Source organism: Tetrao urogallus (genome assembly GCF_951394365.1).
Source record: "Tetrao urogallus genome assembly, chromosome: 4".
Lineage (NCBI taxonomy): Eukaryota > Metazoa > Chordata > Aves > Galliformes > Phasianidae > Tetrao > Tetrao urogallus.
Genome location: NC_136817.1, coordinates 37984759 through 38012000, shown reverse-complemented (window position 1 = coordinate 38012000; position 27242 = coordinate 37984759). Strand labels below are relative to the sequence as shown.

At 39.0% G+C, this 27242-nt stretch overlaps 1 protein-coding gene across 1 annotated transcript in view; it reads left to right on the top strand.

Moving 5' to 3' along the window:
- The window catches only part of ENPEP (glutamyl aminopeptidase), a gene marked incomplete at both ends in the record, with an annotated part of 31309 nt that extends 9607 nt beyond the window's left edge, over positions 1-21702 (top strand). Inside the window, 17 exons of the mRNA XM_079534111.1 lie at positions 860-980; positions 3205-3359; positions 3990-4103; positions 5873-6007; positions 9320-9385; positions 11242-11307; positions 12486-12637; positions 15677-15756; positions 16112-16239; positions 16384-16439; positions 17247-17397; positions 18161-18234; positions 18331-18432; positions 18527-18697; positions 20138-20278; positions 21241-21319; positions 21565-21702. Coding sequence (XP_079390237.1) covers positions 860-980; positions 3205-3359; positions 3990-4103; positions 5873-6007; positions 9320-9385; positions 11242-11307; positions 12486-12637; positions 15677-15756; positions 16112-16239; positions 16384-16439; positions 17247-17397; positions 18161-18234; positions 18331-18432; positions 18527-18697; positions 20138-20278; positions 21241-21319; positions 21565-21702 — 1929 coding nt within the window. The remainder of the gene's footprint in view (positions 1-859; positions 981-3204; positions 3360-3989; positions 4104-5872; positions 6008-9319; positions 9386-11241; positions 11308-12485; positions 12638-15676; positions 15757-16111; positions 16240-16383; positions 16440-17246; positions 17398-18160; positions 18235-18330; positions 18433-18526; positions 18698-20137; positions 20279-21240; positions 21320-21564) is intronic.
- Between the last annotated feature and the right edge of the window lie 5540 nt (positions 21703-27242).

The following is a 27242-nucleotide window of genomic DNA, read 5'->3' as shown; positions in this document are numbered from 1 at the left end:
GGGACAGGAAAGAGGACAGCGCAGAGTTCCTGCAAGCACAGCACTGCAGTTCAGCTCTGGGGTTATATACCTAGGAGTACTTGGACAAAGAAATTTAGAGGGGGAAAAATAAACGGCTCTTCTTGAGTTCTGAAGGGAAACTTTGTCTTTCCAGCATGAAGATAATGTCTCAAAAAGCCTTTTCACACTGTAGGACTACTCATCATGGTTATGAATACCGTAAGGACTCCTGGGCTCAAGGTTTCCTATTATTTGACAGTGACAGCCAGAGCAGCCCCAAAGCAGCACACCAAATCCAAGGGTGGAAAAGCCAGCACTCAAGACATCATTTTTTGCCTTCATCAAAGTTCAGATATTCAAAAGGAGCATGGAAATGATTCCCCCCACACAGAGATAAAAGATGTGCCTTCTCAAAGGGATTTCCAAATTAATGAACAGATCAGATCAAGAGGATTTCCTTCAGGATACTTGTGCAGGTATCCTTCTTGAGAAAACAAGGCCTTAAAGAAGGAGAGGCTGGTAAGGCACTCAGGCCCTCACCCAAGCTTTGGAGTGGGGAGATGGCCTTTGCCAGCTGCTGGAAAGAGGTCTTACCAGTTTTGCAGCATTCTCAGATAACATTGACTTTGTCTCTCTTATGTATGAGATTTGAAAAAATTATATATCATTTGACATTTAAAACAAAATGGCATTTAACTTTTTTTGAATGTCAGGAGATAGAATTCAGCATTCAGAGAGCAGTCTCTTAGAGAAAAAAAATGCAGTGCTATGTGTGTGCATGTTAAGTTATTTTTCAATGCTTGCTACCTTCTGGTTCCTCTTTACTGAAGACTACTCTAATTGTCTCTCTATTTTACAGCTGAGAGTTTACGCCCAGCCACAGCAATTACACACGGCAGAATACGCAGCAAATGTAACAAAAATTGTGTTTGACTTCTTTGAAGAGTACTTTAATTTGAGCTACTCTCTTCCAAAACTAGGTGATTATTAGTACTGACATTTTTCTTTTTGCTAATTCACTGTCATTATGTTTCTCCTACTATTCCCTGTGCTTTGGTGGAAAACAGAGCATGAAAGTGTTTGGTTACTACCTGCTAATATTCTTTCAGGATGTAAAATTGTACCCATGTAGTTCTTCAATATCATGGAAAGAGAGTTGGTGTCAGTAACAATTCAGTTAGCAGTTCTCACAGATGAACTGATCCTGGCACAGTTATTTTAGAGTGACTTGTGGAAAATTAGAGGAATCACTGGTGACATCAGCAGAGGAACATGATGAGCTAAAATAAAGCCAGATTAACTTTGAGAAAAACACATATCACTTTCACAAGGCCTTCTGGAAGAAAGTCAGCAATGAGATAAGTAAAAATATAAACTGCCAGAGTGTATGTCATAGTATTTACTAATCTCAAAGTGGGTGTGTAACCACATCTTAGAAAGACGAATGTAGCCCAGTGTATAATTCAAGTTGCTACTGCTGGACTGACAAAAGACAGAGCAAAACAAAAGCAGGTAAAATATCAGATGATTCCCATGGTTACAAAATAAGCCAAAAAATAAAGTACCACTGGGCATCCTTTAGCTTGGGCTATATGGACTGTGGACTTGATTTATGTAGCTTGAAGTAATAAAGTCAGGAATGTAATCTGAGCTGTGAAAATGCATTGGAAACATCCCCTTCTAAAACCTCCAAAGAGGTTCATAAACTTCAATGTTTTTTTCCCTCTAACCTCTTAACTACAAATAAACATGTCTAACATTACTTTAATGATAGATACTTACCTCCTTTCAAAATATTGGAGGAGTTTACTGGTTTACAATCAGTGAATATACAGATGCTATAGTATATACAGGAGTTCAGCTGATGTAATTACTGTACTAGAGTAGGAAAAAAAAGGACACTCATCCCATCCTAGGTTCGTGTGGTAAACTCCAGTGGAGTGGATCTCCAGAAGAGATCCTTCCCCCTTGGCAGTCAGCTGTTAAATGGGTCTAGGAGAGATGGAGCCAGGCTTTGCTCGCCTCAGGTGATTAATCAGGCTGTGATTCAGCAACCCCATACAACTGGAAATATCAGTATGCTATCATTTTACACACTGGTCCCTATTAATAGTCGGGACTATATCTCATGCTGCATAACCAAGCTTCCATTTCCATAAATGCCTGATGATTTTGCACATGATTAGAGATCTGTTTGCATTCCAGGGCTAGAAACACTAGGTAAGCAGTATCAGAGGGAAGATGCTCTTGTGATTTTTCTCAGAACGTCTACTTGTTGTATCACTATTTTTTATTTAATTTGATTACTGCATTGTTCCCTCAGTATTAAAAGTCATCTAGATCAAACCTGATGAATCAAATTTGGTTCTGCAAAGCATTTGAGATATTTCCACCTGAGTTACAGCTTCTGTAATTGCCATTCTCCTTGCAATCCTCATTTTAACACTCTGTGAAGCCCCTGCCAGACTATTGCCTTTGATTCTATTATCATATTGTTTAAATTAAAATTACTAATTTCTGTTTTCTATTAGGGTGGAGTGATGGCTGTTCGTTCTATTCAGTTTTAAATCCATCTGTACTTTTTCCACTCACTTGAATAGAAAGGTAGTGGTCATTATTTGTAGAAGAAAATGCCAGTCCAATTTAATTCACAATTCTCATTTAAACCTGTATTGATTACTGACCATGAAGGAGTGACCCTCACAAATTGTCAGGAGTAGAAGCAGATGTTGTTCACTGCATGGGGGATTTACTTCAGTTAACGCATCAATAAATATCTTTAATACAACAGAGTGACAAACAATGACATGCCTCACTATGCCACAGTTAGTTTCAGGTGGTTTACTGCCCACATCCCCAGATAATACCATTAATTCCTGGAGCCAAAATTAAGTAAGGTATGATATGCATGTTCTCAGGAGATGGCATAGCATCCTGTCTCAGGGCAGATTCTCAGCTAGTGTAACTGATTGTAGCTCTGTTAATCCCAGAAGAGTTTAGGCTCTTGCTTTCAGCTTCTATAGGCCAGTTCTGTGCCTCTTAAGCAAAGATTATGGACTCAGTCCACAGCAGTAAGCCAGAACCATACATGCAAAACATGCATAGCATTTCAGAGCAAAACAGGCTATGAAAAAAGCAGAAAGAGGGTAATTCAGCTGACTTAAAAGACACAGTAGTAATCATGTTCTCTTTCTTTCCATGCAGATAAAATAGCTATTCCAGATTTTGGAACAGGTGCTATGGAGAACTGGGGACTGATCACATACAGAGAGACAAACTTACTTTATGATCCGAATGAGTCTGCCAGTTCCAATCAACAGAGAGTGGCAGCTGTGATAGCCCATGAGCTCGTTCATCAGGTATGTTTTAGGACACAGTTCATTTTTTAAAGTGTTTTAAATGTGCAGTAGCATTTTTTTAATTGGGAAAGTTGTATTAATTAATCACATCTCAGGATACTCTTCGTGTGCTCACACTTTGATTGCAAACACCATATTAAAACCACTCCCTGTTAGGACTTCACACTACCAGAACTACTATAACTGCCCTTGAATTTTTCTCAGGAAATTAAAAGCTTGGGTCCATACGGTGAACCAGCTTATGAAAATCTGTCTGAAATGTCTTAAATGAACTAATTTACATGTGCAGATGTCTCTTTTGGGCAAGCAAACAGGAACAACTACACACTCTGGAGGCTGTCTGAAAACATATCTGTACAAGCACAAATCATCAAATCAAGAGGAAGTAACTAAAAATATTCTCATGGCATATGAATCATTAGCAATCTCCCCAGTAATATGTAATTTTATAATAAAAAGTAAGTTTTTAACATCAGGCAAGGACTGAATTCCAACTTAAACACCAGAATTAAGATAATTTTCATCTGGCAACAGCAAGAAATGTAAACAAATATGCTACATGAAGATGTGAAATACAGAAATGTACATTTAATACTCAGCTACTTCTTCTTTCAATGTTTATAATTACAGTGGTTTGGAAATATTGTGACGATGGACTGGTGGGATGACTTGTGGTTAAATGAGGGATTTGCCAGCTACTTTGAGTTCCTGGGAGTAAATGTTGCAGAACCAGAATGGCAAATGGTAACTATTTCTGTCTTGTAGAGGGATATCAGGGGTGGGGGAGCATTTCAGAAGAGCGCATGTAATGCTATAACGCGATGGAAAGCGCAGCAGTGATAGCAAAGTAGCAAAGTCGTAGGCTAAAAGAAGTGAGGATATGCTCAAATGCAGCAGGCACAAAAAAAAAATCTGTTTACCCTTGGAAGGCCTTTGATAGGCAGAGATCTCCAGCAGAACACCCTTCCCTCCACTGCCAGCACTTAAATGAGATCTGAGGAGTAGATCCTGGCTCCATCCCTTCCAGTTACTCAGGAGCATTGCTTGCACCTGAGCTTCCCTGAGGCTGGCCCTGCCTTCTCACCAGGTGCTCAATCACTGGTTCAAGCCATAACTTGAACCATAAGCATTTCCACTACAGCATAAAAATAAGGTAACAATGACGACAACTTAAAATATATTGATTTTTAAAAAAAAACACAACAGCAGTGTGGTACTGTGCAATATAAAGAAAAGGTTTGATCAAACATTTCTACCTCCCTATGTTATAGTCTGAAACTAATCAAAATAAACTTTGTAAAATTTTAGTCCACTGAGAACAGTTATTCCTTCTAACAAGTGAAGTATTTAGTTATTATTTTGGCATACGATATCTACATGGATTCTGTGCAGAGCCTTAGAGCTGTTGAAAGGTTGTTCAAATATCCAGCACTGGAAGATAGAGAATCTCATTTATTTAGGTTGTTTGGCTGTAGTAACTCTTTACAACTTGAAGTGCCTCTAATCTGCACAATGTAAAGTTAGGCAGTGACAGTGAATGGCCTGTGGTGCTAGCTGTAGCAAAAACAACAGTTGCTTCCAAGGCTTCCAGAAAAAAAAGAGTAGCTTTAAATAATCATTACGCTGTGAGGAATGATAGCAGTGTGCAAGGAAAGTGAGGTTTCTGCCAAACAAATGTGATGGCACATGGCGTTCATATTTCCCTTAGTCATCCAGGAGTAATGACATTATATATACTAGAAAATGTACAACACATACCCTGGAAGGAAGTGGATATGTGCTGTAAAGATTAACCCCATCATCAAGACTAGTGATGTCTGGAGCAGGCAGCACCTACCTGCTACTCAAAAAATATCTGAGGACAAAAATCATTCTTGCACTTCTTTTGGACTTTGAAGTAGGAGATCTGTTGTGCTGCTTCCATAAGAAATAACAATTTTCATTATTGAGCCTAGAATTTAAAAGTCCTTTTCATATGTAAATGTCATATTCATTTTAAGACTGAGCACCATTTCAGCATTTTCATCTTATGGAGCATTAGTAGAGAAAAACTAAATTGAAATTTAGTCTTGTACCAATATTGATTAAGAAGTAAGGGGATTTTGCTTACAAGTTATTTTATCCTTTAAAAAATGATAATTACCAGTACAATGGAGAAACCTCCTTCCCTCTCTCCCAGCTTCATTTTAGCAAGAGGAACACCTAATGCTTTGAGATATTGTCACACTGCTCAAATCTATAACAAAGACTTCTTTTATGCCTACTGGGGGCTATACTGTGATATGATACACATGGGAAATGGGATTTGCAAAAGGTGATTTATCATAGTTAAGGAAAAATTGTATCCCTGCCATCTCAGAGGTAAAGTATGAATTTGCAAGTCCTCTTTATAGGATATGACATTTCATTCCATTTCCAAATGCCTCCCCCTAGAGAAGCTGCAGCTCAAGCTATTTATTTTGCGAAGTATACAGTCCTGCTTTGTTAATCTTCTAACACCTTCTCTTTGTCAGCTTGAGCAGGTTTTAATTGATGATGTTCTTCCAGTAATGGAGGATGACTCTTTGCTTTCTTCCCATCCAATTGTGGTTGACGTATCAACCCCAGCTGAAATCACCTCTGTGTTTGATGGGATATCCTACAGTAAGGTAAGACATCCTCCTGCAGTGACTTCGCCTGCAAAGAAAGTGGAGGCTTAGGAGAGGAGATAAAAGTCAGAGGAGTTCATAGCCACAGTTCCTAAGCCAGCAGGGGCTGTATTTGGACAGAGCTTTTCTCTGGGATGTTCCCTGTTATCACTGATGATTCAATCAAAAGTGATGGTGAGAGTAGTCGCTGATACCTGCAGGATCTGCTACTAGTAATACTAGAGTTTGAATTAAATTAAGCCTGTCACTGAACAGCTCCCTCTCCCACCACCTTATGTGTTGATGCAGCCCAGTTAAATCAAGACACAGTCTAATACAAGGGCAGATGTCCATGTGTCCGCTCTCTGTCTTCCCTGGGGTAACTCTGGGACACCATAACTTCTATTTTTAGGAAGCAAGGCAGGGAATCAAGCAGTGAAAATAGGAAAATAATTTTTCGTCCTGTATTGATCAAAGGATCCCAGGCACCCTAGAAGTCTGAACAAATATGGCCTATCTCCAGACTCTACAAGCTCTGTCCCTAAACAGGAAGATGTTAAATACACAGTTCATTGAGTGCTGCGGAGCTCAAGCAGTCATCTCCCATCCCATATTGCTTATGATGCTGATAAACATGGTTGTATTGACAGCTTCCTTATGATTATCTGTGGTTTCTATCTGATGTTTTCACTGAACATGCAAAATCCCCCATTGTTAAGTTCCACTTGTTCCTCTCCAAGTTCTCATTCCAACTAGAGAAAAAGTATGTATTTCATTGATTTTAGCTTACTCGTGCTTCAGCTAAAATCTATAGCCTTAGGTATTACTTTTATTAGCTAGACTTGATCCATCCATTTCCATCACTTTTCTGTTCTCAACTGTTAAATCCTCTATCCAACAATACAATCAGTATTTATTGCATCATAAATTCCTCACACACAAATCATAAACCATACTAAAACCTATGTTGTATAACACTGACGTTCTTAAATCAAGCTAATGAAAATCAAGAAAACGTCCAGAGTTAAATCAAATACACAGGACCAAAATGTATTTTATTGCCTAAGCAAGAGGCACATCTTTGCGCAGTCTAAAAAAAAAATAATAATAATAATTGAGAAAAAAAATCATAGCTTTAACTCATCTCTTGTGCCTAGATAATTGCCACATGAATTTTTTCTTTTTTTTTTTTTTTTAAAGCAAAAACACTTGAAGACTCATGCATTGTTTGGGAACATTCTGCTTGGGATATAATTTGGTTTAGGATATAATTTGGCTTGAATGAGAAAGTCTTCACGTAGATTTAGCTCAAATTACTGTTGGTATTTATATATAAATGCATGACAAAATTAACTTGTTTTTCTGTTTGGTCTTATTTTGGCTTCTCTTTAGCATTTTTCTTAGAAAAACAATCTCCTCATGATAATATCCATCAATAAACAAACAAAGCATAATTTGGAATGTTCTGTTAGTTTTACCATAGCAATTACAAGGCTTATATGATCCTAGAAGTCTAATGAAATGCCTCAGGATCTGTGGAGCCATTGTAGTGTGTTCTGTAAATGAACCTCTAGCTTCTGCATGATCAGGACGGCATTATGCACTAGAAAAACCACACTGGAACAGAGATGGATGAATGCAGAATTGATATAAATAATTGTGTTCCAGTTTAATCATCCCTTTAATCATCTTAGTCTAGAAAGTCTTGTTAAAATAATAATGATTTTTTAAAAAATCTTTGTAATTCAAGCATTGATTACCTTTCTAGGAAACAAATATTTAAGAGTTCTGCTGGAAATTCTCTCCTGGGAGCCCCACAGTTTCAGAACCTCCCAGCCAAAGAAGCTTAGGATTAAAAGTTCCACATTTCCACTACATGCAGTCCAATCATATGCTTGATAATCACTCTAACTCAATCAAAGAAGTAGAGATACCATCAGATGTCAGCTACTCAAGTTAAGGTTGTTTTCTTGAATCTTCCCAAATATTTGAAATATAGAGAAGAAAACACTGGGGTTCCTATAACTAGTAATTTTGTTAGCATGGGTTTTTCCTCATATACTCTCTGTTATTAACTTCAAAGGACGGACATGAGAAAAAAACGAAAAGCAACTGTATTAAGATACATCAACTAACTATGCATTGCAATTTAAAGGAAAATAAAACTTCACGGGCCTCAAATGCTTGCACAAGTGCTTAATTCTCCTCTGACTTTTATTATAAATGGGAGGGGATGGTCTGTGAGAGGTTATATCACATAAGAAGTGGCTCATAGATAAAACTGAGATACCCTACCGCACACACACTGCCTTATGATCACTGTTAATCATCAGTAGCCTTATGAAAGAACAGATATTCATTAGTGGCTAAGTTTCATTCAACCATTTACTGAACATACTTTGTGTCAAATAGATTTTTTACTATATCAGAAAAAGTATCATCTACTAATCACCTTGACTTCACAACAATAGTTGGTTCTGAGGCATACCTCTTCAGTTACTTTCCTTAGATGAGTGCAGCCAAGTTTTTATTCTCAGACACATAAATAAAGGAGACAGGATTTACCAAGAACTCATATATAACATTTATGTTTTCATGGGACAACTGGATTTTTAAACCATTCATAGTATTAGGCTTTCAGCTGCCAATTGATTTAGTTGGAAAAATGAAAACACACTAATCCCCAAATCATATTTTGCATTTTAGATTTGTGTTGCATTGCTTTTCACTTTCCTCATTTTTTGCCTACATTGTTCTTTGACCTGCACTGTTCTTTGCTTCTTTCATCTGCATTCCCTCTGTGTCTTTCTTCTTTTGAGGTCCTAGTTATTTCTGTGACACCAAAGTCAGTCTCTTCTCTGATCCTTGTTCTACCCTGCTTCAGAAACTAAAGCTTTTGTATCAGTAATCAGCAAAATTCATTCTGAATATGGAGTTGACATCCCCACTATGTGATGCCCCCAGAATTGCAGTGTGTTAGTTCCCTATCTGCTGAGCATACAGTAGAACTTGCTTCCTTATTCAAGCTGTGGCTGGATGTGACTGGTTCCTATTTGAAGAGCAACAGGGAGCCCTACTTGTACTAATAGGCAGAGTGCTGGCATAGTCACCCCCAGCAGCAGGCATCTGATCACTGCTAAAGACCAACTCTCACATGCAGAATTAGTTTTTTGTGCAGGCTGTGCTGCAAAGGAATGAGATAAAACACATCCTTTGTTAGACGGATAGTTTCTACTTTTGCTTTATAAAATATTCATTCATATGTTGCTTTTCAGGTGAATGTAAATGCAATGTTAAAGCAGTGTGGAATGACCTTCTTCCCTTTCCCCTCAGGGTGCATCAATTCTCAGGATGCTTCAAGACTGGATTACACCAGAACTCTTCCAGAAAGGGTGTCAGGTATGAATGGCACCAAAACATGCCAGGAAAGCAGCTCTTCCTCATGGGGCAGCAGCAAAGTCGTTATTCAAAAAGCGAATATGAGAAATTCTGCTATTAGTGGGAGAAACATTCAGCTTATTTCAGTGCTGAATGGACAATGTCAAAGTAAAGCTCCACTCTCCCACAAAATAGGAACACAAACTGCAGGAAGATTTGATAGTCTGCCAATGAGAACCAAAATTTATGACAGCTCATAGCAGAGGAACTTCTTAAACTGTTGGGTTGATCCTGTTGTCAGCTAGAATTCCTGCATTCAGCTGTAAAGCATATCTGCAGCTTTATGAGACTAGCCAACCCCAGCCAGCTTTGTAGGAAAATTCTTACAGATGTAAACTGCTCCACGTCCTGAGACCTGATGCTGGAGCACTCAGCCCACGGGAGCAGAGGCAACTGGGAGTAGAAAAGGGAGACGTTGTCCAGTTCATAGTTTTCTCTCTTGGAGGAAAAAAAAAATATGGTGCTACTAAACTATAGAAATTGAAAATAGCATAGAGAAGACCATCCAGAAATAAGGTCATCTGCTCTTTCCATTGAATTAACATCTGATGTCTCTGGAAAGTTACAATGCAGATTTACCAAATACGCTTTTAATTCCTTCCCTTCTGGAAAGCACATCTATGGGCAGCTACAGGAAAGTTGTATTTTCCTTGTTTTTTCCCTTTCATACATTCAGTCAGGACAGTCCTATGATATAGGAAAACCACCTTGTCCACGAAAGATAAAAGCTGCTTCTTTTCCCAGCTTTCCAAACACAAAAACAGGTAGCTGCAGCTAACAATGAGACAAACAGCACCATCTACTGACTAAATCTCACGAGGTCCACTTGACAGGGTAGGAAAGCACGCATTAAACTGACAGAAAGGGCACAGGATAGGAACAATGTTTAAAGCTGGCAGATACAACATTATTTCTTATAATGCTATTTTTTTCAATTCCATTTTGACCACAGCTTAGAGGTGACCAGACTTCTCTGCTTCCACAGCTAGAGAAATCTCCTGAAATAGCTTCCCCATTAGAACAACCTCTTTCGTTCTACAGAAAATTGCAGCAGAGCATGCTGCTATCTATTCAAATGAAATACAAAGAACATACAAAAGTGCTGACTCTCAGCATTATGGGATACATAAAAAGGAAGTTTATCAGATAAATATGAATCCATTTAATCATGTGGTAATACAAGATGGATGCATCAAGGGGCTTTACGCTCTGACAGAAACATCTCTTCAATGAACAACTTTATCTTCTCTAATGTTATTTTTGACTTTGCTGGTTTTCTCCTTGAGATGGATATACTTAACAAAATTGTTCATAAGATGTGAAGTTCTTGTCTGGAAAATATGTGTAGATACATATGTAGGAGTATGTATATCGATAAATAAATCATAATGTATTATGAGTGATTTAAAGTATTTCAATACTTTCCCACCTACAACATTATCACTAGAAAATGCTTCTTTTTATTTAACAGACCTTTTCAGTATTTCTGAGGAACTTCTCCATACTTTCACCTTAGGCAAAGCTAGAAGCATCGCTTAAAGCAACTGTTTACCTCCTGTACTCATGAAATTAAGGCAACAGATCTCCTTTTTTAGGACAGCCTAAAACATTCCAGGGGTATTGTGCAGGAACTCTGTTGTGGCCTGTAAAGATGGAGAAATAAACCAGTGTACAAATAGCTTAAGGTCTCTCCAGGTTCAGTAAAATGTCACCCACAGATACTCCATGCAACTGATCCTATTTGAATACATGCACTGTTTTCATAGGAGACAAAGAAAGAACTGGTAGTATTTTCACAGTCTTCTACCTCCCCCTAGGCATATTTGAAGAACCACCATTTCCAGAATGCCAAGACACAAGATTTCTGGGAAGCTCTAGAAACGGTATGTATCCAAGCTCTCACTTATACAAATTCCAGGTCTCACTCTACTGATTTCAATTTCCTAAACAATCTATATTCTATGGCTCTTCTGTCAATGAGAGATCATAAGCTAGGCAGCCTCCCAGCATATTACAGCATAACTTATTTCTAGGAACTTTACCTTATTTCTTTATCTTTGGCACAAGAGTGTGGGGAGTGGAATAAGAAAAAAGAAAAGAGAACTTGTTAACAAACAACCTGCTTCTGAAACATCCCTTCTGCATTTCAAACTCATTTGATGGGTGAAAACATTCCTCATTCACCACACACACACCACATCCTCAGTCATCTCTAACCAGATTAATGTGTTTGAAAGCTCTCAATATTATAAATCACCAACTAATTTTGATGCTTGTCTCCACCTCTATTTTCCAATTCTCAGCGTGCTTGTTTTGTGCCACAGCACTTTCTGATCTTTCCCTTTCTGTATTGCTGACCTGTTTCTTTCTATCTCATTATCCTTTAGAAGTCTACCTAAGAACCAGGTTCTTCCCTAAAGCTATTTCCTTTCCCTCCCTTCACTCAGGGTGGACACTCACCCAACCCAAGTTGCACCTGTGTCCCCTTTCTAGTTCCCTTTTTCTTCTTGATCTCATGCTTCTTCCTACTCAACTACAAGCTCTCTCTGATTTTCTGCATCTTCACATCACCAAGTTTATCTAAAAAAGGATGCAGAGCATAACCCTTCCCTCACACTCAGAAGTCTGAGGAGGCAAAAGCAACTTTCTCCAGCTCCAGCCTTTTGAACAGAAGTTCTTGGTCCACAGAACAGACCAATCTTACATTAGTTTAGCTGCTGGTGATAACAGCGGCTCCCCATTCACACTTGAAACAAAGCATGCTGCAATGCAACTTCTAGCTCTAGGAAGTCTTTTTATGCCCTTTCTATCCTGTTCTATTACTTAAAAAAAAAAAAAAAAGAGAGAGATCTTGCAGCTTGCAAGAGGCCTCCTTCAAAGAGCCCTCGGTATTTCTTGCCCATGTTACCAGCCAGTCTCCTTCCCACATACTTCTCATTTCCTCTGTCTGAGTTCAAGTTTCTAGATAATTCTTTCTGCTAGAGATTGTTTTTCGTTTTTGTTTTTTTTCTCTTTGGCCTGAGTTTGCTTTTGCCCTGCAACCTTCTCCCATCATTCACAGGCAAGTAACAAACCTGTGAGTGAAGTCATGGACACATGGACAAGGCAGATGGGCTACCCTGTTTTGGAGATGGGAAGTAATTCAGTACTCATACAGAAACGTTTTCTCTTGGATCCCAGTGCAGATGCTTCATATCCTCCTTCTGATCTTGGGTAAGACCCTGCTGTAAATACCTGTCCAAAATATACATCCTCTTACTGACATACAAATAGGCAGCACTGCGCTCCCTCTTGGTAAACTTAGAGCTTGTTTTTTGTTTTTTGTTTTTTAATAGCAGGAATTTAGATGAAATATTACAAATTTAGGACAGCCTCAGCCCTTTGAATCAGGGCTTCATCATCAACCACCATAGAATGAAATTGGACAGGGTCTCTCACAAGACCTCATTTCCATATGCAGACATCTCAGATGTTTGCAAGATACCTGCTGAATTACTACAAATTACAGTCTGTCAGAATAAAGAAAACTGCCACAAAATTGTCTCTACCCAGAAATCAGATGTCATGATCCAGGTATTTTATACTGTACAAACTTATTCCTTTTCCTACATGACATAGGATGTATAACGTAACACAATACAGGATCTTCTCTACATCTTTTAAAAGCACAAATTACTGTGAAATAGTTAGTCATTAATAAATAATACTGAGTCTTACCCAGAGCTGTTTTCTTTCTATTTAGCTCAGGCTAACATTGTTAAGCTTAGCCTTACTGCATTAAGATTTGGATATAGCATACTGCATTAAGATTGGAATAGCAGACTCAGGAATCCTTTTGCCTGAATTCAAGACTTGGAGTGCCTTGCCATTTGTTATTTCTTGAGTAGAAATCCCAGCATGGTTCCTGCTTTAGCCTGTTGGGAAGCTGAGCTTTATACTGTTATACCATTCCTAAAGTGAGGACGGAATCTGATTTTGACTGTGTAATGTTTATAAATGACTTGAAAATAAACTGCAATAATACATATATCCTAATGCTGATATTATCTATCCTGGGACAGACCTAACCTCTTGCCTAAAAGCCGATCTACTGAAAGTCAGTACCTCCCACTTACAGCCTCACAGATGAGGATGAGGAAGGTCCTGAAGAGATTCTACACCAAAATGGGACAGGCCACTTAATGTCTGGATGCAGGGTTTTGATTTAACCAGTGAAAACTATTAAGTCTTGTATATGCTTTATCCTTGCAAGAGGCCTCCCTCAAGGAGCCTCCCTCGGTATTTCTTGCCCATGTTACCAGCCAGTCTCCTTCCCACACACTTCTCATTTCCTCTGTCTGAGTTCAAGTTTCTAGATAATTCTTTCTGCTAGAGATCGTTTGTTGAAAATTTCAGGTGTGGTATCCTGGTCTGCCTGTTTGTTTCAAGCTTGTTTGGCTTGAAAGTGACCTCCCCTAAATGCTGACACTCAAAAGAAAAAGAAGTTCGAAATCTTGTGCTTTTAAAATAGTGCTACTGGGCAAATATGTAACTGCACCATAGCACATCAGGAATGTGACCTCAATATGCACAGCTGGGAGAACACAGCTATTGTATCTGATGCTCGGAAAAAGCATTTCCATGTGCAATCCCAAGACCATATAATGAAAACTAAATAAAATCCCTCCCCTATTAAATGCATTTGCAAGCCATTTTAAAAAAAACAATCTTTTACGTGCTTCCTCTTGAGGAAACTCAATACTGAGGCTTCTGGTCAAAAAATAACCTCTCTAAATTCTATTGCAATAAGCTATATAAGAGGACTCGTAAAAACTCAACGAGTATAAGTCCCTTTAAATATATATATATTTTTTAGAGGATACAAAACAATAGCTGATGTTTCTTCATGGAGACAACAGGATACAATCATCTTCATTTTGGTATTTCCTGAAAATTAACAATTAATCATTTAATACACAGTTGTAAACAAGTTTTCCTATTATTGCACTTGTCACAAAGGTGTTTATATAGAAGAGAAATCACCCTGGGTTGGACTGTAATATGCTAAAATGGATGCTAACAGCAGGTGACTACCCAAAAGGGCTTAATAATTTTAGCAGCAGTATGTAGGCAGTTGTGCAAGCATGCTTTGAGCATGCTCTGCCATCCTCTTCCACTGACTGCCCCTTCACAGTCTTGGTCAGGCTGTGCTGTGGCTCTCTTACAGCCCTAGTGTCTAACCTTCAAACTATTCTCAACACATTTGGATATGGGGCACAGCCCAGACTGAGAAGCCTGCATCTAGCTGCTGTGACTACTCACAGATGTGAAGAGTGAGAAGTAAGGTCACATTTGGTATTTCAGTTTTCTCACCTGTAAAAAAGGTTTAATAACACTTAACCACTTGTTAATAACACTTAGCCACTTATTTCAAGTGAGCACTGTGAAGATTAACTAGTATCTGCACAGAGCCCTGGACATATTAACACTGACATGAGTCATCCATGTACAATCATCTTTTACTAAATTAATTGCTGTGCTCCTTGTTATTATCTGATGTGACATGAAGATGCTACTTAAAAGAGCTGAAAGTTCCAGTGTTATGGTAATAAGCTACACAGCACAGCACACCAGAAATTCATCTGCACAATCTCTGATTATGGGTAATTACCCTCTCCAGTACAGTTACCAAGAGGGGGAGGCTATATTCAGAAAGATATGGCCCTAACACTTATACTGATACCCTTAGGAAAAAAAAAAAAAAAGGATTCTCTGTAGGCACATGATCAACAAAGTACTGCAGTAACTTAGACTAACACATCAACATTGGATTCTGGACAAAACCATATTCTACTCCCTTTCTCAGTCCACCAGATGCATTTGAGAACTTTCTATAAATAGGAAGTATAAGAGAAGCTATTTTTATTCTCCATCTCTAGAACATGAACACACTCAGACATTTCACGCTTTTTACTTTACTTTTCAGGGAATATAACTGCCCCAATCATACCACAGCAATGTCTGACATTTTGTTCTCTGAATAGAGTATCACAGTACAGAAATGTCTTTGTAACATAGACAACAGCTATTGGTAAAAAGCTAGGGAGGGTGAATTATGAGGGATATTTGGTAGATGAATATATGCACAAACACACAGTTGCTTCATAAAATGTGATGTACACATTTAGCCCAATTAAAGCATACGCTGGAGTCTTATTTTTAGTATTTGATTTCAAATATAATTTGATTCTCTTTCCCTTTAAATAATTTCAGTTACAAATGGAATATACCAGTGAAATGGGGACTGGGGAATTCAACAAATTACACGTTCTACAACGTCTCTGATTCTGCAGGTAAACCTCCTCGGCTCTTTTATGAGTAACAAACAGACAAAGATTTTCAGTATCCTTCTTCAGTCTAACGCAGACGTGTCCATTTTAAATTTAACAAACCAGCTGCCCCAGTGTAACTCACCATTTTAACACAGGTGTTGATATCCAGTTCATAATGCCCATATTAACTAATTACTCAAAGCCATTAAAAAAAAAACAAAAACAAACAAACAAAAAAAAAACCTAAAAAACTAAGTTGAGGCTTAGCTCTTATTTTGATATTCATTAAAACCAAATATTACTTTTGGAATCAAGGTATCTCCAGTGAGTTCTGTGTTATTTAAGATGCACCGACTAATCACTGTTTGTTTTTCAGGAATTACAATAACATCACCTGATAGTGCCTTTCTGAACATTAATCCAGACCACATTGGATTCTATCGTGTCAATTATGATAGTCAAAACTGGAACGAATTGACGAATCTTCTGGTCAGCAACCACAAAGTGAGTGCCACAATATTAATCTATCTGGTTGGTCTCTAACAGAGGTTTATAAAGGCAGGTTGTTTGTTTGTTTGATTGATTGTTTGTTTGTTTCCTGCAAATAATCCATGTATTCTTAATGACTTTCATGCTCTTTTTGTATAGACTTTTTCAGTTGCTGACCGTGCAGGGATTTTGGATGATGCCTTTTCCTTAGCAAGGTAAACTAATTCCCTGCAGAGTTCAACAGAAGTTTTTCACTTTCCATTTTCTATTAACTAGAATCCAGTGGCCAAAAGATAATTTCTGAATTTGTCTTGTTTTTCACCTTACGTTGCCCTCTAGAAGGAGCAAATAAGAGTATGTATTGGTAACTTGCAGTATCAACATAGTCAAGAGAAATGCTCCCTCTCTACTTGGTAGAGGAAAAAAACCTCTTTAATTGCAGAGGTTTCAGAAAGGAATACTTTTATCACATAGAAAACGATGATAGAAGCACTTCAGATGAAGTTATGCATTCTGAAAATCAGAGGTAATGCCTACAATGCACAGCACGGCATTAGGAAATTACTACCACCTCAGATATCTTTCTTAGAAATGTGCATGGAAACTCCTAGCTCTTGTACCCAAACTCACTGATATAGATAAACTTTGGGTGAGCTCTGTAACAACCTCTAAGTCTGAAGCTCCTCAGCGCTTCAGTATTTCTACAGAACTAATGATTTCTTTTGTATGACTGGACTTAGTGTAGTCAGTTACGGGCTACTCACTTCTGGGAGCTCTGGGCCCCTGCATAATATGGGCAACTTCCTCATTACAGCAAGAGCTCCTGCAATTAGGCATTGACCAAAAGTGATTCTCGGTGGTGTCTTTGAAAAACACCTCCCAGATTCCATTCCAGACTATTTTTCTCCTTCTAAAATTTATTAGTTCAGACCTTCTAAAGTGAGTAGTATTCCGGCATCTTTAAAGAAGTAAGTTCTCCAAATCCATCAAAATAACATAAGTTCTGTTTTCTCCCTTCTCAGAGCTGGACTTGTGAATTACTCTGTTCCCCTGGAGCTCACAAAATACCTAGTAAATGAAACAGATTATTTACCTTGGCACAGAGCTATATCAGCTGTGACTTACATCGCAGACATGCTTGAAGATGATACAGATCTCTACGTCCAGTTTCAGGTGATGAAGCAAAAATATATTCCTGCATGGGATCAATGGATCTGACAGTTGAGAATCAGTAATGGCAATAATATTGAAGTTTGATTGATTTTCAGTGTTGCTGAGCTATCAGCAATTAGTTTTTGTTACTCTACTCTTAAAGAAATGCTGAAAACTGCTTAGCACTGATTTCTGAATTACCTGAACTGCCAGCTCAGGTCTATGCATTTGGAGGAAATAAATTATGCCTGCTTATTCTTATAATCAATCACCATAAGTCACAGTACAGAGACTTGTTTGTCAAGGCTGTCCTGCATACAACAAATAAGAATGTACAGGGCAGCAAGAGCTCTGACACCTGTCCTCAGCACAAAGGATGACTGTATCTCAACGTGGCAGTCAGAAGATTTGACAGTTGACCTGAAGCTGAACATGATTTAATGGTCACTAAAATAACTATGTCCTCAAGTCAAGATCACCCTTGCGAAAAAGTTATGGCAGTGTGCCATTGCTATGCCCTGGCTTTCATTTTGGGGCAAAGACAAAGCTGGAGAGAAGCAGGGTGACTTTTGTTCTACTTGCATATCAGCGTTGCAAGAAAGAATGCATAAACGTGTTCAGATTTGACATGTCATGGTGAGCTGAAAAGATCATCTGCATGTGTGTTTGTATCCCTTTTCATTTAAGATATGGTAGTTCTTGGAAAATGAAAGGGAATAAATTATAAATATACTGCCATTTAATGAAACCTATACAAATAACCATCTCTTTTTTTCTACCTCAGCAATATTTTCAAGCTCTGGTAAAACCCATTGTGAATAAACTGAGCTGGACTGATTCTGGAAGCCATTTGGACAGGTTGAACAATATTTTTACTATTTTTTATCATATTACTGATGGATTCAAGGAGTGCTAAGGGAAATCTTTCTTTTTCTTTTCCTCTCTCTTTTAAAGGCTTCTTCGTGCAGCTGTTCTAGGCTTTGCATGCCGTATGAATGATGCAGAATCCCTTAACAATGCTTCTCAGCAGTTTGAGCAATGGCTACAAGGACAAATGTGAGTTCTCATGGGTCCTGGCAAAGTGACTTGGTCACAAATCTCCAGCAGAAAAAGAGGGAAGAATATTAAAATACTTTTTTTGTTATTCTAGCATTGATGTAAATCTCAGACTCCTGGTATACCGCTATGGGATGCAGAATTCAGGCAATGAGTCATCATGGAATTACATGTTCAAGACATACCAGGAAACTTCGTTAGCACAAGAAAAAGAAAAACTCCTGTATGGCCTGGCATCGGTGACTAACATCACCCTTTTGGACAGGTGATTTCAATGCACAAGGATCATTCTTTCCCTAGAGCTGCAACTATTCACTGTTTACTCTTTCATTTCTCCTCTTTCTTGTGCATTTTTGTCATATTACAGCATGCAGAACGCAACACATTCTCAAGCATCGTTATTTAACACCCACCTCTGAGACTGCATTATAGTAGAAAAAAAGCCTTGATACGTTAGTGAGCAGATATTGAACACATGGTAGCTTCTGCAAAAGATCAACAGCCCTCAGCTTTTCCAACAATGCCCTGTGTAACTTTAGCTGCCTAATAGTGAGGCATCAGGAGAAGATTCTTTTTCTACATTTCCTCTATAATTAGAAAAGAAAGACATGACTTCCAGAGCACTGTTCATTCCAGACCAGGAACAGGAACCCATCAATGGGAAAAATTGCATTCAGCAATGGGGAATCTGGATACTGTACTGTTCTGTGCAGCTGTCAGACGAGGTGAGCATCTCCCCAGGCTGCCACTCTGGGATGCACACCTTGGTATGTAACTGTACCATACAGCAGAGCTTCTGGCAAATGCCCTCACTGGAGCCATTTACCTCTTTGTAGGAGCCTTGTTTAAATACCACAAAATGGAGCGGTCTGCTTGAAAGAGTTCCAAGTTCAGACAAGATGGAATAAGGAAAGAGTAAATATAAAAGATAGTTAGATTAGTGGTAGTAGGCAACTCTATTCATAATTTTTGTAGCCATAACAGCCATAACCTAAAGCCATTTGATAACTAATCACTGTCAGAATGAGGACGTAAATTAATAATCTAGACCAACCTAAATTTGCAGAAAATAAAAAATTACTCTTAAATTAGGGAGAATGTATCTATTTACTATTAAAACAATAAAGGAGGGAAAAAGAGCAAAAATTGTTTGAGAAAATTGTTCCAGTCGCTAGCATATAGGAAAGAAAGAGCCTTAATCCCAGCACATGAGAGCCAAAGGGTGGTCTTCTACAGCTGCTGCTATGAAGCTAAGACCATGCTCCTCATCGCCCTGCACATGTGCATGATAAGGGTCCCCTCCTCTGTCAGTCAAAATCATTTCTGCTGTGAGTGGGAGAATAACTGCAGCACTTGCAGACATGCTGTGCCCAAATTAATTCATTTGAGTGAATAAGGATTTCAGAAACAAAGCAACAGCCCAGCTTTCAGCATGAGCATGTGTCCTCATGGTCCCTATGAGATCTTTATAGCCTGGACCACTACTTTCTGATGTTTGGACGGGTTGCTGACTGCTCCAACTTTGTTTTCACTGCATGATTAAAATACTGAAATACTACTGTCTTTTAGGTATTTTGAAGAAGCTAGAGATGCATAAGCTCTGCTTCTTTTCTCAGGAGATGTCTAATTATTCAGGTTTCTTTCAGTATTCTATTATCTCTTGATACAGTTTTCAACAGATAGATTCTTACGGGATTTCTCTTAGGTATCTGAAATACGTCTTCAACTCCAGCCTCATCAAAAGCCAAGATGTGTTCACAGTTGTGAGATACATTTCCTATAACACCTATGGAAAAACAATGGCCTGGGACTGGATTCGTCTTAATTGGGAATACTTAGTTGACAGGTATGCTAAGGAACTCATTTGGAATTTTAGATCTACATCCACCTGTGTATCTTCTCATATGCCAGGTCCTTCTACACTTTCACTATAGCTATAATCATTGCCTGTTTTTTTTCTTCTTGAAAGGTAAAGTTTGTGATCATTCTATAGTTTCTCTAAAAGCAAGAGGTTCTTATAGTCAGCTTCTTTGTATTATGGAAAAAAAAAGCATATTCAATACACAGTGATGACCACCTGCAATGAAAAAATATTTTGCCGCTAACTTAAAAAACATTCTTTCTCTAAATGACCACTACCAAGAAACTGTGATTTAAAAAGCATAAAAAGTTCTACCAACGTGTAGAAATCTTGTAATTGGACGGAAATACTCCGCAATAGTTGTGTCTCCACTCTGATGTAGAGTTTTCTTTTTATAGATTTCATAACAATAAATTGGTGCACAGAGAGGTAATATTACAATTCATTCTGCTGGTGATAGCAACCAGCATAGGTGAAGATGAGCAGCTGCATTAAGAGTACACCATTTAGTTTTACTCTTCTTTCTCCTTCTTTTTAAAAAACGTGTGAAGGCACAGAAGCCAAACACACCTGATAGTCTAGAGCTGTGAACCAGACTGCATTTCTGTTGCTCAGCAGTTTGGTTCCAAAACAGCAGGACGTGCTGGGAGGAAAAAAATGTCTTTAAACTATTTCCAATATGAAACAATAAGCTATTGGCTGTAAAATGAAAAAGCAAAGCAAAATAAAACAAACAGAAAAGATCATTCCATTAGTAGAAGTATTTTAGAACAGTATAGATATTCTGTAGGAGCACTATTTTTCAAGCATTTCCAAAAACACCAAAATCTGGGTGCATGTTCTGTTGTACTGCATTTAGAAGTTTAAGCTTCACATAACTGATTGTGCCCTTTATTTTGAACAGTTTTACATCAAATGCTGCTTGATGTTTTGTTTTGTTTTCCTAGATTCACTATCAATGATAGAACCCTTGGTCGCATAGTAACTATCACCCAAAACTTCAACACTGACCTCCAGCTTTGGCAGGTACTGTGCCAGCATCTCTCTTGGTTTTCTGTCAGCATATTTTGTAATCTACTGGTTGGAAAGCTTGTTTTTTTATTCACCAAGTGTGTATAGCAGCATGGATTACTGTAAAACTATTCCAGTACTACTAGTCAGAACTTCAACGTTTCACTTAGTCAAAATTGCACTTATCTGGTCCCCATAAAAACATACTTGCTCAACACTAGTGTTATTTTTTTCATGTCAGTTCTTTCTTTCTTTTCCAGATGGAGTATTTCTTTGAGAAATATCCTAATGCTGGAGCAGGAGAATCGTCCAGGAGTCAGTCAATTGAGCAGGTGAAGAACAATATTCAGTGGCTGAAAGAAAACAAGGAGGAGATACAAGTGTGGCTAGAGGCATGAAGAGGCCCTTGAAGTCTTTGTTAAAAACATCAGGCACTCATTCTGGGCATGCAGATCCTCAGATATTTAGCAATGTGGATTTCGCAACTAGGCAACTTAGAGGACCAAGGTCTAACATTTTTTTCTACAGACATTCAGGAGACTAGTGCCAGAGCAATCTTTGTGTAGCTGCTTATCCTGGATCCTGCCAGTGAACATGAATAGCTTTATATTTTGAAATATTAATTTCCCTGAACAAATATTTCAAGTTATTCAAGGCAGAAGTGATGGCAGAATTGGGGTCCTTTGTGATCAAGCTAGTCTCAGATCTTCCATGAACCACTCTGAAAATCTACTTCTTGGTTCACACAGAAGTATACCTACTATACTCAGGGATTCCTTTCCAAGTGCACCTTGTGGGACCTTTGGGTATTAAGCAGAAATATTAACTTTGTCTGAAAATCATCCCTTATATTTATATCCATAAAAATTTTACATTTGGAATTTAGCTCTGCGTTCCTATACTGCAAAAAGGCCAGTTAAGCTTCTTTCTGCACTGATTCTGGAAGTTTAACTACAGATACACAAGTGATCAATATTATCGGCTTCTTTTTCAATGTTATCAGTTGAGATTCTGTAGCATAGGAAAGCAGTTGTCTCAGTTATTTTTGTCTTATTTCTAAGTCTTGTCAAAAGAAGAACTTACGGCAGCCGTTACTGCAAACAAGACAGATGGTACTTCATCTCTTTTCTTAAGGAAAAATAAAATTTAAAAATCTACCTGGAAAATTGCCTTTTTCTAATAAAGGGAAAACATGCAGAAAAGCAGCTATTTCATAGCCCAGCTATATGATACATACATCTGTAGTGACTTCAAAGGGGGAAAAATTTTTTACTGTTTCCTAAGAACTACAAAAATACAGCAAAATGAGGTAGAGGGAGCAATGCAGTCCACTGCAGAAGCAGAGGAAGCAAATAAATGACTCTTCATTCCCAGTCCCTCTGTCACTGCCAGGCACTGGGGCATCTCTGCCTGCTTGCCCTTGGTTGTGTTCTGACACAGCACAGACAGCACACATCAGCATCAGCACCATCCTCATAACCTTCTTCTCTGCTCTTCTGAGTGGAAAGGAGCAGCAGGAGTGAGTCAGCTTGAGCCAGCTCCTGTCTGAGTGCCCTGGGAGCAGGACTGTAAGCATCTTCCCTTAGGTATATCTGAGAGAGGTGAGGCACAACTGTCTGGAAACTACAGAGGGATGGGATGATAGAAGCATGGAATAACACTTGTTTTTCCTTCATCCATTCCAAGGGATAGCATTGAAGAGATGGTTCTAATGTACAGAAATTCTGGGATACAAGAGAAGCATATATATGCCCAGGTGGAAAGACTTTACCCCATTCCTCCAGGAGATTTCAGGCTGGTAAAAATTTGGGCCTCTCCCAAGATACCCAAACAGTTTTGACAAGCCCAGACAGATCTGGTGACCAAGCCAGTCATTCTGTGAAAGGAAAATGTCAGCAGCCATTTACCTCGTGTAAACAAAACACGACAGGGTGTTGACTAACAGTGGTAACAACTTAAAGTAGATGCCAGCTTCTCTTCAAGGCAGAGTCAGCAAAGGGCCAAGCAATTTCTTCCAGCTTTCCTTACTACTCACCCTGACACTCAGAGAACTGTAAGAGTGAAGCAGCTACCCAGATGCAAACCACTAGCAGATCAGGATGTGGGGAGAGGTCTGGCCCTGTTCAGCTGCCTGCTCAGGAAGAGATATGGCAATCCACCTTCACTGTTCCCTTCTTTCAGGGAGTGAATTGAAAGAACAGAAGGCACCTGTCTTGGTTTCAAGGTCACAAACTGGTTTGGTTGCCCCACACTGTAATACTATCAGCATGTTGTAATGCTGTGACTCTATGTTCAGAAATTTCTTTTGTACTACCAGTGCTGTAAGCTCTGACTGAAGGTTTTTAACTCCACCCAAGCATGGCATGTAACAATACAGAACCGAGATGAAGATGCTCAAGCATGTAGATCAGTGGTTTCCCCTTTAAGAAAAGACAATGAAATTTGGCAGAAATGACTGATCCTACAGCCTTTCTTATGCTTCTGCCACAATTCACTACAGGAAGAAATGTATGAGACATTGTGAGAATTAGGTAAGATTAAATAGTTACTTCCAGAGATTTCTATCCTTTGTTATATTAGATCCTACTACCACAGAGGGGGATCAAGCTTGCCAACCTTGTTAGCTACAGTAGGAAGCTGTCATCAGGAAAAGCAGTCAGGAAGATTTACTGCGGTGTTGGAAAGCTCTAGCAAAAGCAGCCTTCAAGCAAATCCCACAGACATACCACTGGGCACATATTGGCAGTATTATGTATCACTGTTGTAGAAAAAAAAGAAAGTCAATTGGAGAGAGAGCCAGAAAAATACCACCAAGGTAAAGTGGGAGCAGGGAGCTGAGGACAAGCCTGAGCAAGTACTGGGCATGTGACCTTGCATTGTTGAAAGGGAGAAGGGGATTTGAGGTAGCCAACTAAGCAATGGCCTCTCACCTTCAAAGTCCTTCTCTACTCAAGCAAACGGGGACCATGTGCAGTGTTTGTGTCTGACTGGTACTGGATCAGAGAGATGTTAGGCGAGTACTTGGGTGCTTTTGATGTTATAGAAAGGTTTGTTGGATGTCTGCATTGATCTTAAGTGGGTAGGTGAGTGTGGAAGTAAAATCCAAAAGCCCCAGAAGAAGGCTGCTTTTATAGCAGGATAAAGATCCTGTCAATTTTAAATAATGTTCTCTAGATTATGCAGTGCTCTTGCTACCTCTGAATGGTTCATGGAGAATGTTCTGTATGGCATGTGTCTCTTTCAGACTGTTTGTCCTAGATGGATAACAAATCTGGTACATGCTAAATCTTTCGGTCAGGAACTAGTGCATTTACAAATGGTCTGTGATAAGCTTAAGAACGCCAATTTGAAACTGAATCCAAAGAAATGTGAACTGTTTTAAAAAGAGATAATTTTCCCTTGGTCATTCGATCAGCAAGGAAGGAATTTCCACTGATAAAGTCAAGTGAGGGAGTGCAGAACTGGCTGGCCCCTTAGACCCACAAAGATTTTGGAGGCTCTGCTACTCTTATTGTATCAGAGTGAAAACTATTGTACACAGAATAGAGAAACGCTTTGAGTAACCTAAGTGTGATGTGGAGTTTAAGAGGGGCCACTGTTGTTGTGACTGTTCCAGTGTTGCCTTACCCCAGCCTTACAAATCTTTTTCATATCAGCCACAGCTGCATATCCTATAAAGCCTGTGGCCTCAAGAGACCATAAACTTGATAGGCACATGAAAATGCTTTATCTTGATGATTCAGGTAAAGAAACAACTGAAACCCCACAGAATTATATTACCTCACAGAAGAAAACATAAAATGAATAGCAACGATGAAAATTCCACGAGGTCTACAACTCCTCAGCTGAGCCAGTTTCTAAAACAGCAGTTAAGATCTCTACCGTATATTCAGACATAAAGAAATACCATATATCTATGTCTCACTGTTGAAATAGGTCATTATTAGGAAATATCCCTACAGTCATCCTACAGTGATCAGAGCTATTTCCTACCTACCCCCATTTTGGGTGATGGCATCTTCCAGCGGCTTTGAGGATTTAAGATGAAAAAAATCAGTTTGTGGTGTGTATAGGAGAGACCAGCCCAGCAGGGTCAGAAGGATGGGGTCTCACACCATTGCTATCAAGGGCAGTACTATACTTCCAGGCTAAGAATTCATTTTGTGCTATATGTGCCCACTGTGAAAGTTTGTCAAACATGGCTGTGCTCACTTCCCCTACTATTTAGCCAGAAGCCAACTGACATGGAGGTATCCCAATTTCACACCCAGCAGCTGAAATGTACACTTGTGCACTTCCTGGTTCAGGAAGATCGACCTAGATCAGACTAAGGAAATGTCCTCCAGCTCACAAGCTCATGTGGGTGCCCAAACGTCTGAACATTTCCAAGATGTGCTCTGGAAAAAAATACAAGTCTATTTACAAGAACACCTGAAATGCATTTGGTTCGGATAAATCTGAGAGGTTTTGTATTCCTGGAATATATTGTAAGTTGTGAGTGAGGAACAAATCCTGAAAAACAAAGGCATGACACTATCTGAGAGATCCTACTCTTAAGTATTTGTTCTAGTAATCCCTCACACACAGAAAACCTTTCCATATCAACTCTCTCTTCTTCACACATTGATGTCCAGGGATTGCTCTCAGCTGACACTTGCCTACAAATGATTTAATGATGCTGAAGCAATGTGTACAGGTGGTCTCAAGAAGCAGGGAAAGGAAGAGATTCAGACAAGAGAGAAGACTGGAGCCTAACTCTGCAAGAGGAAGGCTGGGGGTACAGAATTTTTCTTCTTTTTAAGCCTCAACTTGAAATAGATGCTGCAGTTCTATACATGATATGCACTGTACAACTTTCACTCGAGCTTAGCCATCCATGCTAGCTTTGCTTTGGAGATAGATAAAATGACCTCTAAACATACTTCCCAGTACCTCTGTATTTTTTCAACAGTTTACGGTGGGTAAGATACTGATCACTGATAACATTTTCTTCCAGGGAGTGCAAGGCCAAGTGCATTTGAGGTCCTGTCACAGCAACTTTCCCATTCTGTATTGCCTACTGTTAGATGCACTCACAAACTGCAGTTTGGTTAGTAAGTCAATCCAATCAGGAACTACATATCCTAGAGCTACAGATCTTGTATCTGTAGCAGGTCTGCACCTTGAGCAGAATGCTCTCCAGAAAGTAGACAGTGTAGCCATCAGCCAGAGCAAAAGTCTCACAACATCATGGTAGGAACTTGTTATGCCACTGGTCGAGTTCATATGAGCTGAAATAGTTGCTATGGCTATCTAGGAAGCAAATTTTGCAGGTGTCTGGTGGGTAGCCAAGCACAGATTTGATTCATTTATTTTAGTAAATAGTCTCTTTCATCAAGCTGAAATTAAGGCCACCCACATTTGTTAAGTAACTTCAGATGGAGAAAACACTGTGTGCTTAAAGGTACAAAATCACAGATGAAAAGTCATCAGCTGGAGCATTTACAATAAAAGCAAAAAGGTCAAGGCTTCTTTCTCCTCCACGGAAATGCACATGAACTCTTCTACATAACAGTATACTGAACCTGGTCTTTCAAATTCCCACACGGTGCTTAAATAATAGTCAGGATTAAAAGCAAACAAATAGCTCTCTAGTTTGGTCTGTCATTGAGCATCTGAAAGCACAGGAGCACCAGACTCTTATATTTTATCATTACTTTAAGAAAAGATGGATGTCGTTAACAGAGGTGCTAATAAGCTCAGATCTGCATCAGTAGGCCCTAAGCAATTAGGAATGTTGAGGAGCAAAATTCTATAGCACAATGGTTTGAGCAATAGCCCGAAGGGGAAGGCATGTGGTTAAAAACTCTCTCCAGCAGAAACAATAATTCACCACCTCCCACTCAAGGTCTCCAACCGCTGCATGTAGCGGGTGTTCCTCTGCTCTGGCACTCTGGTA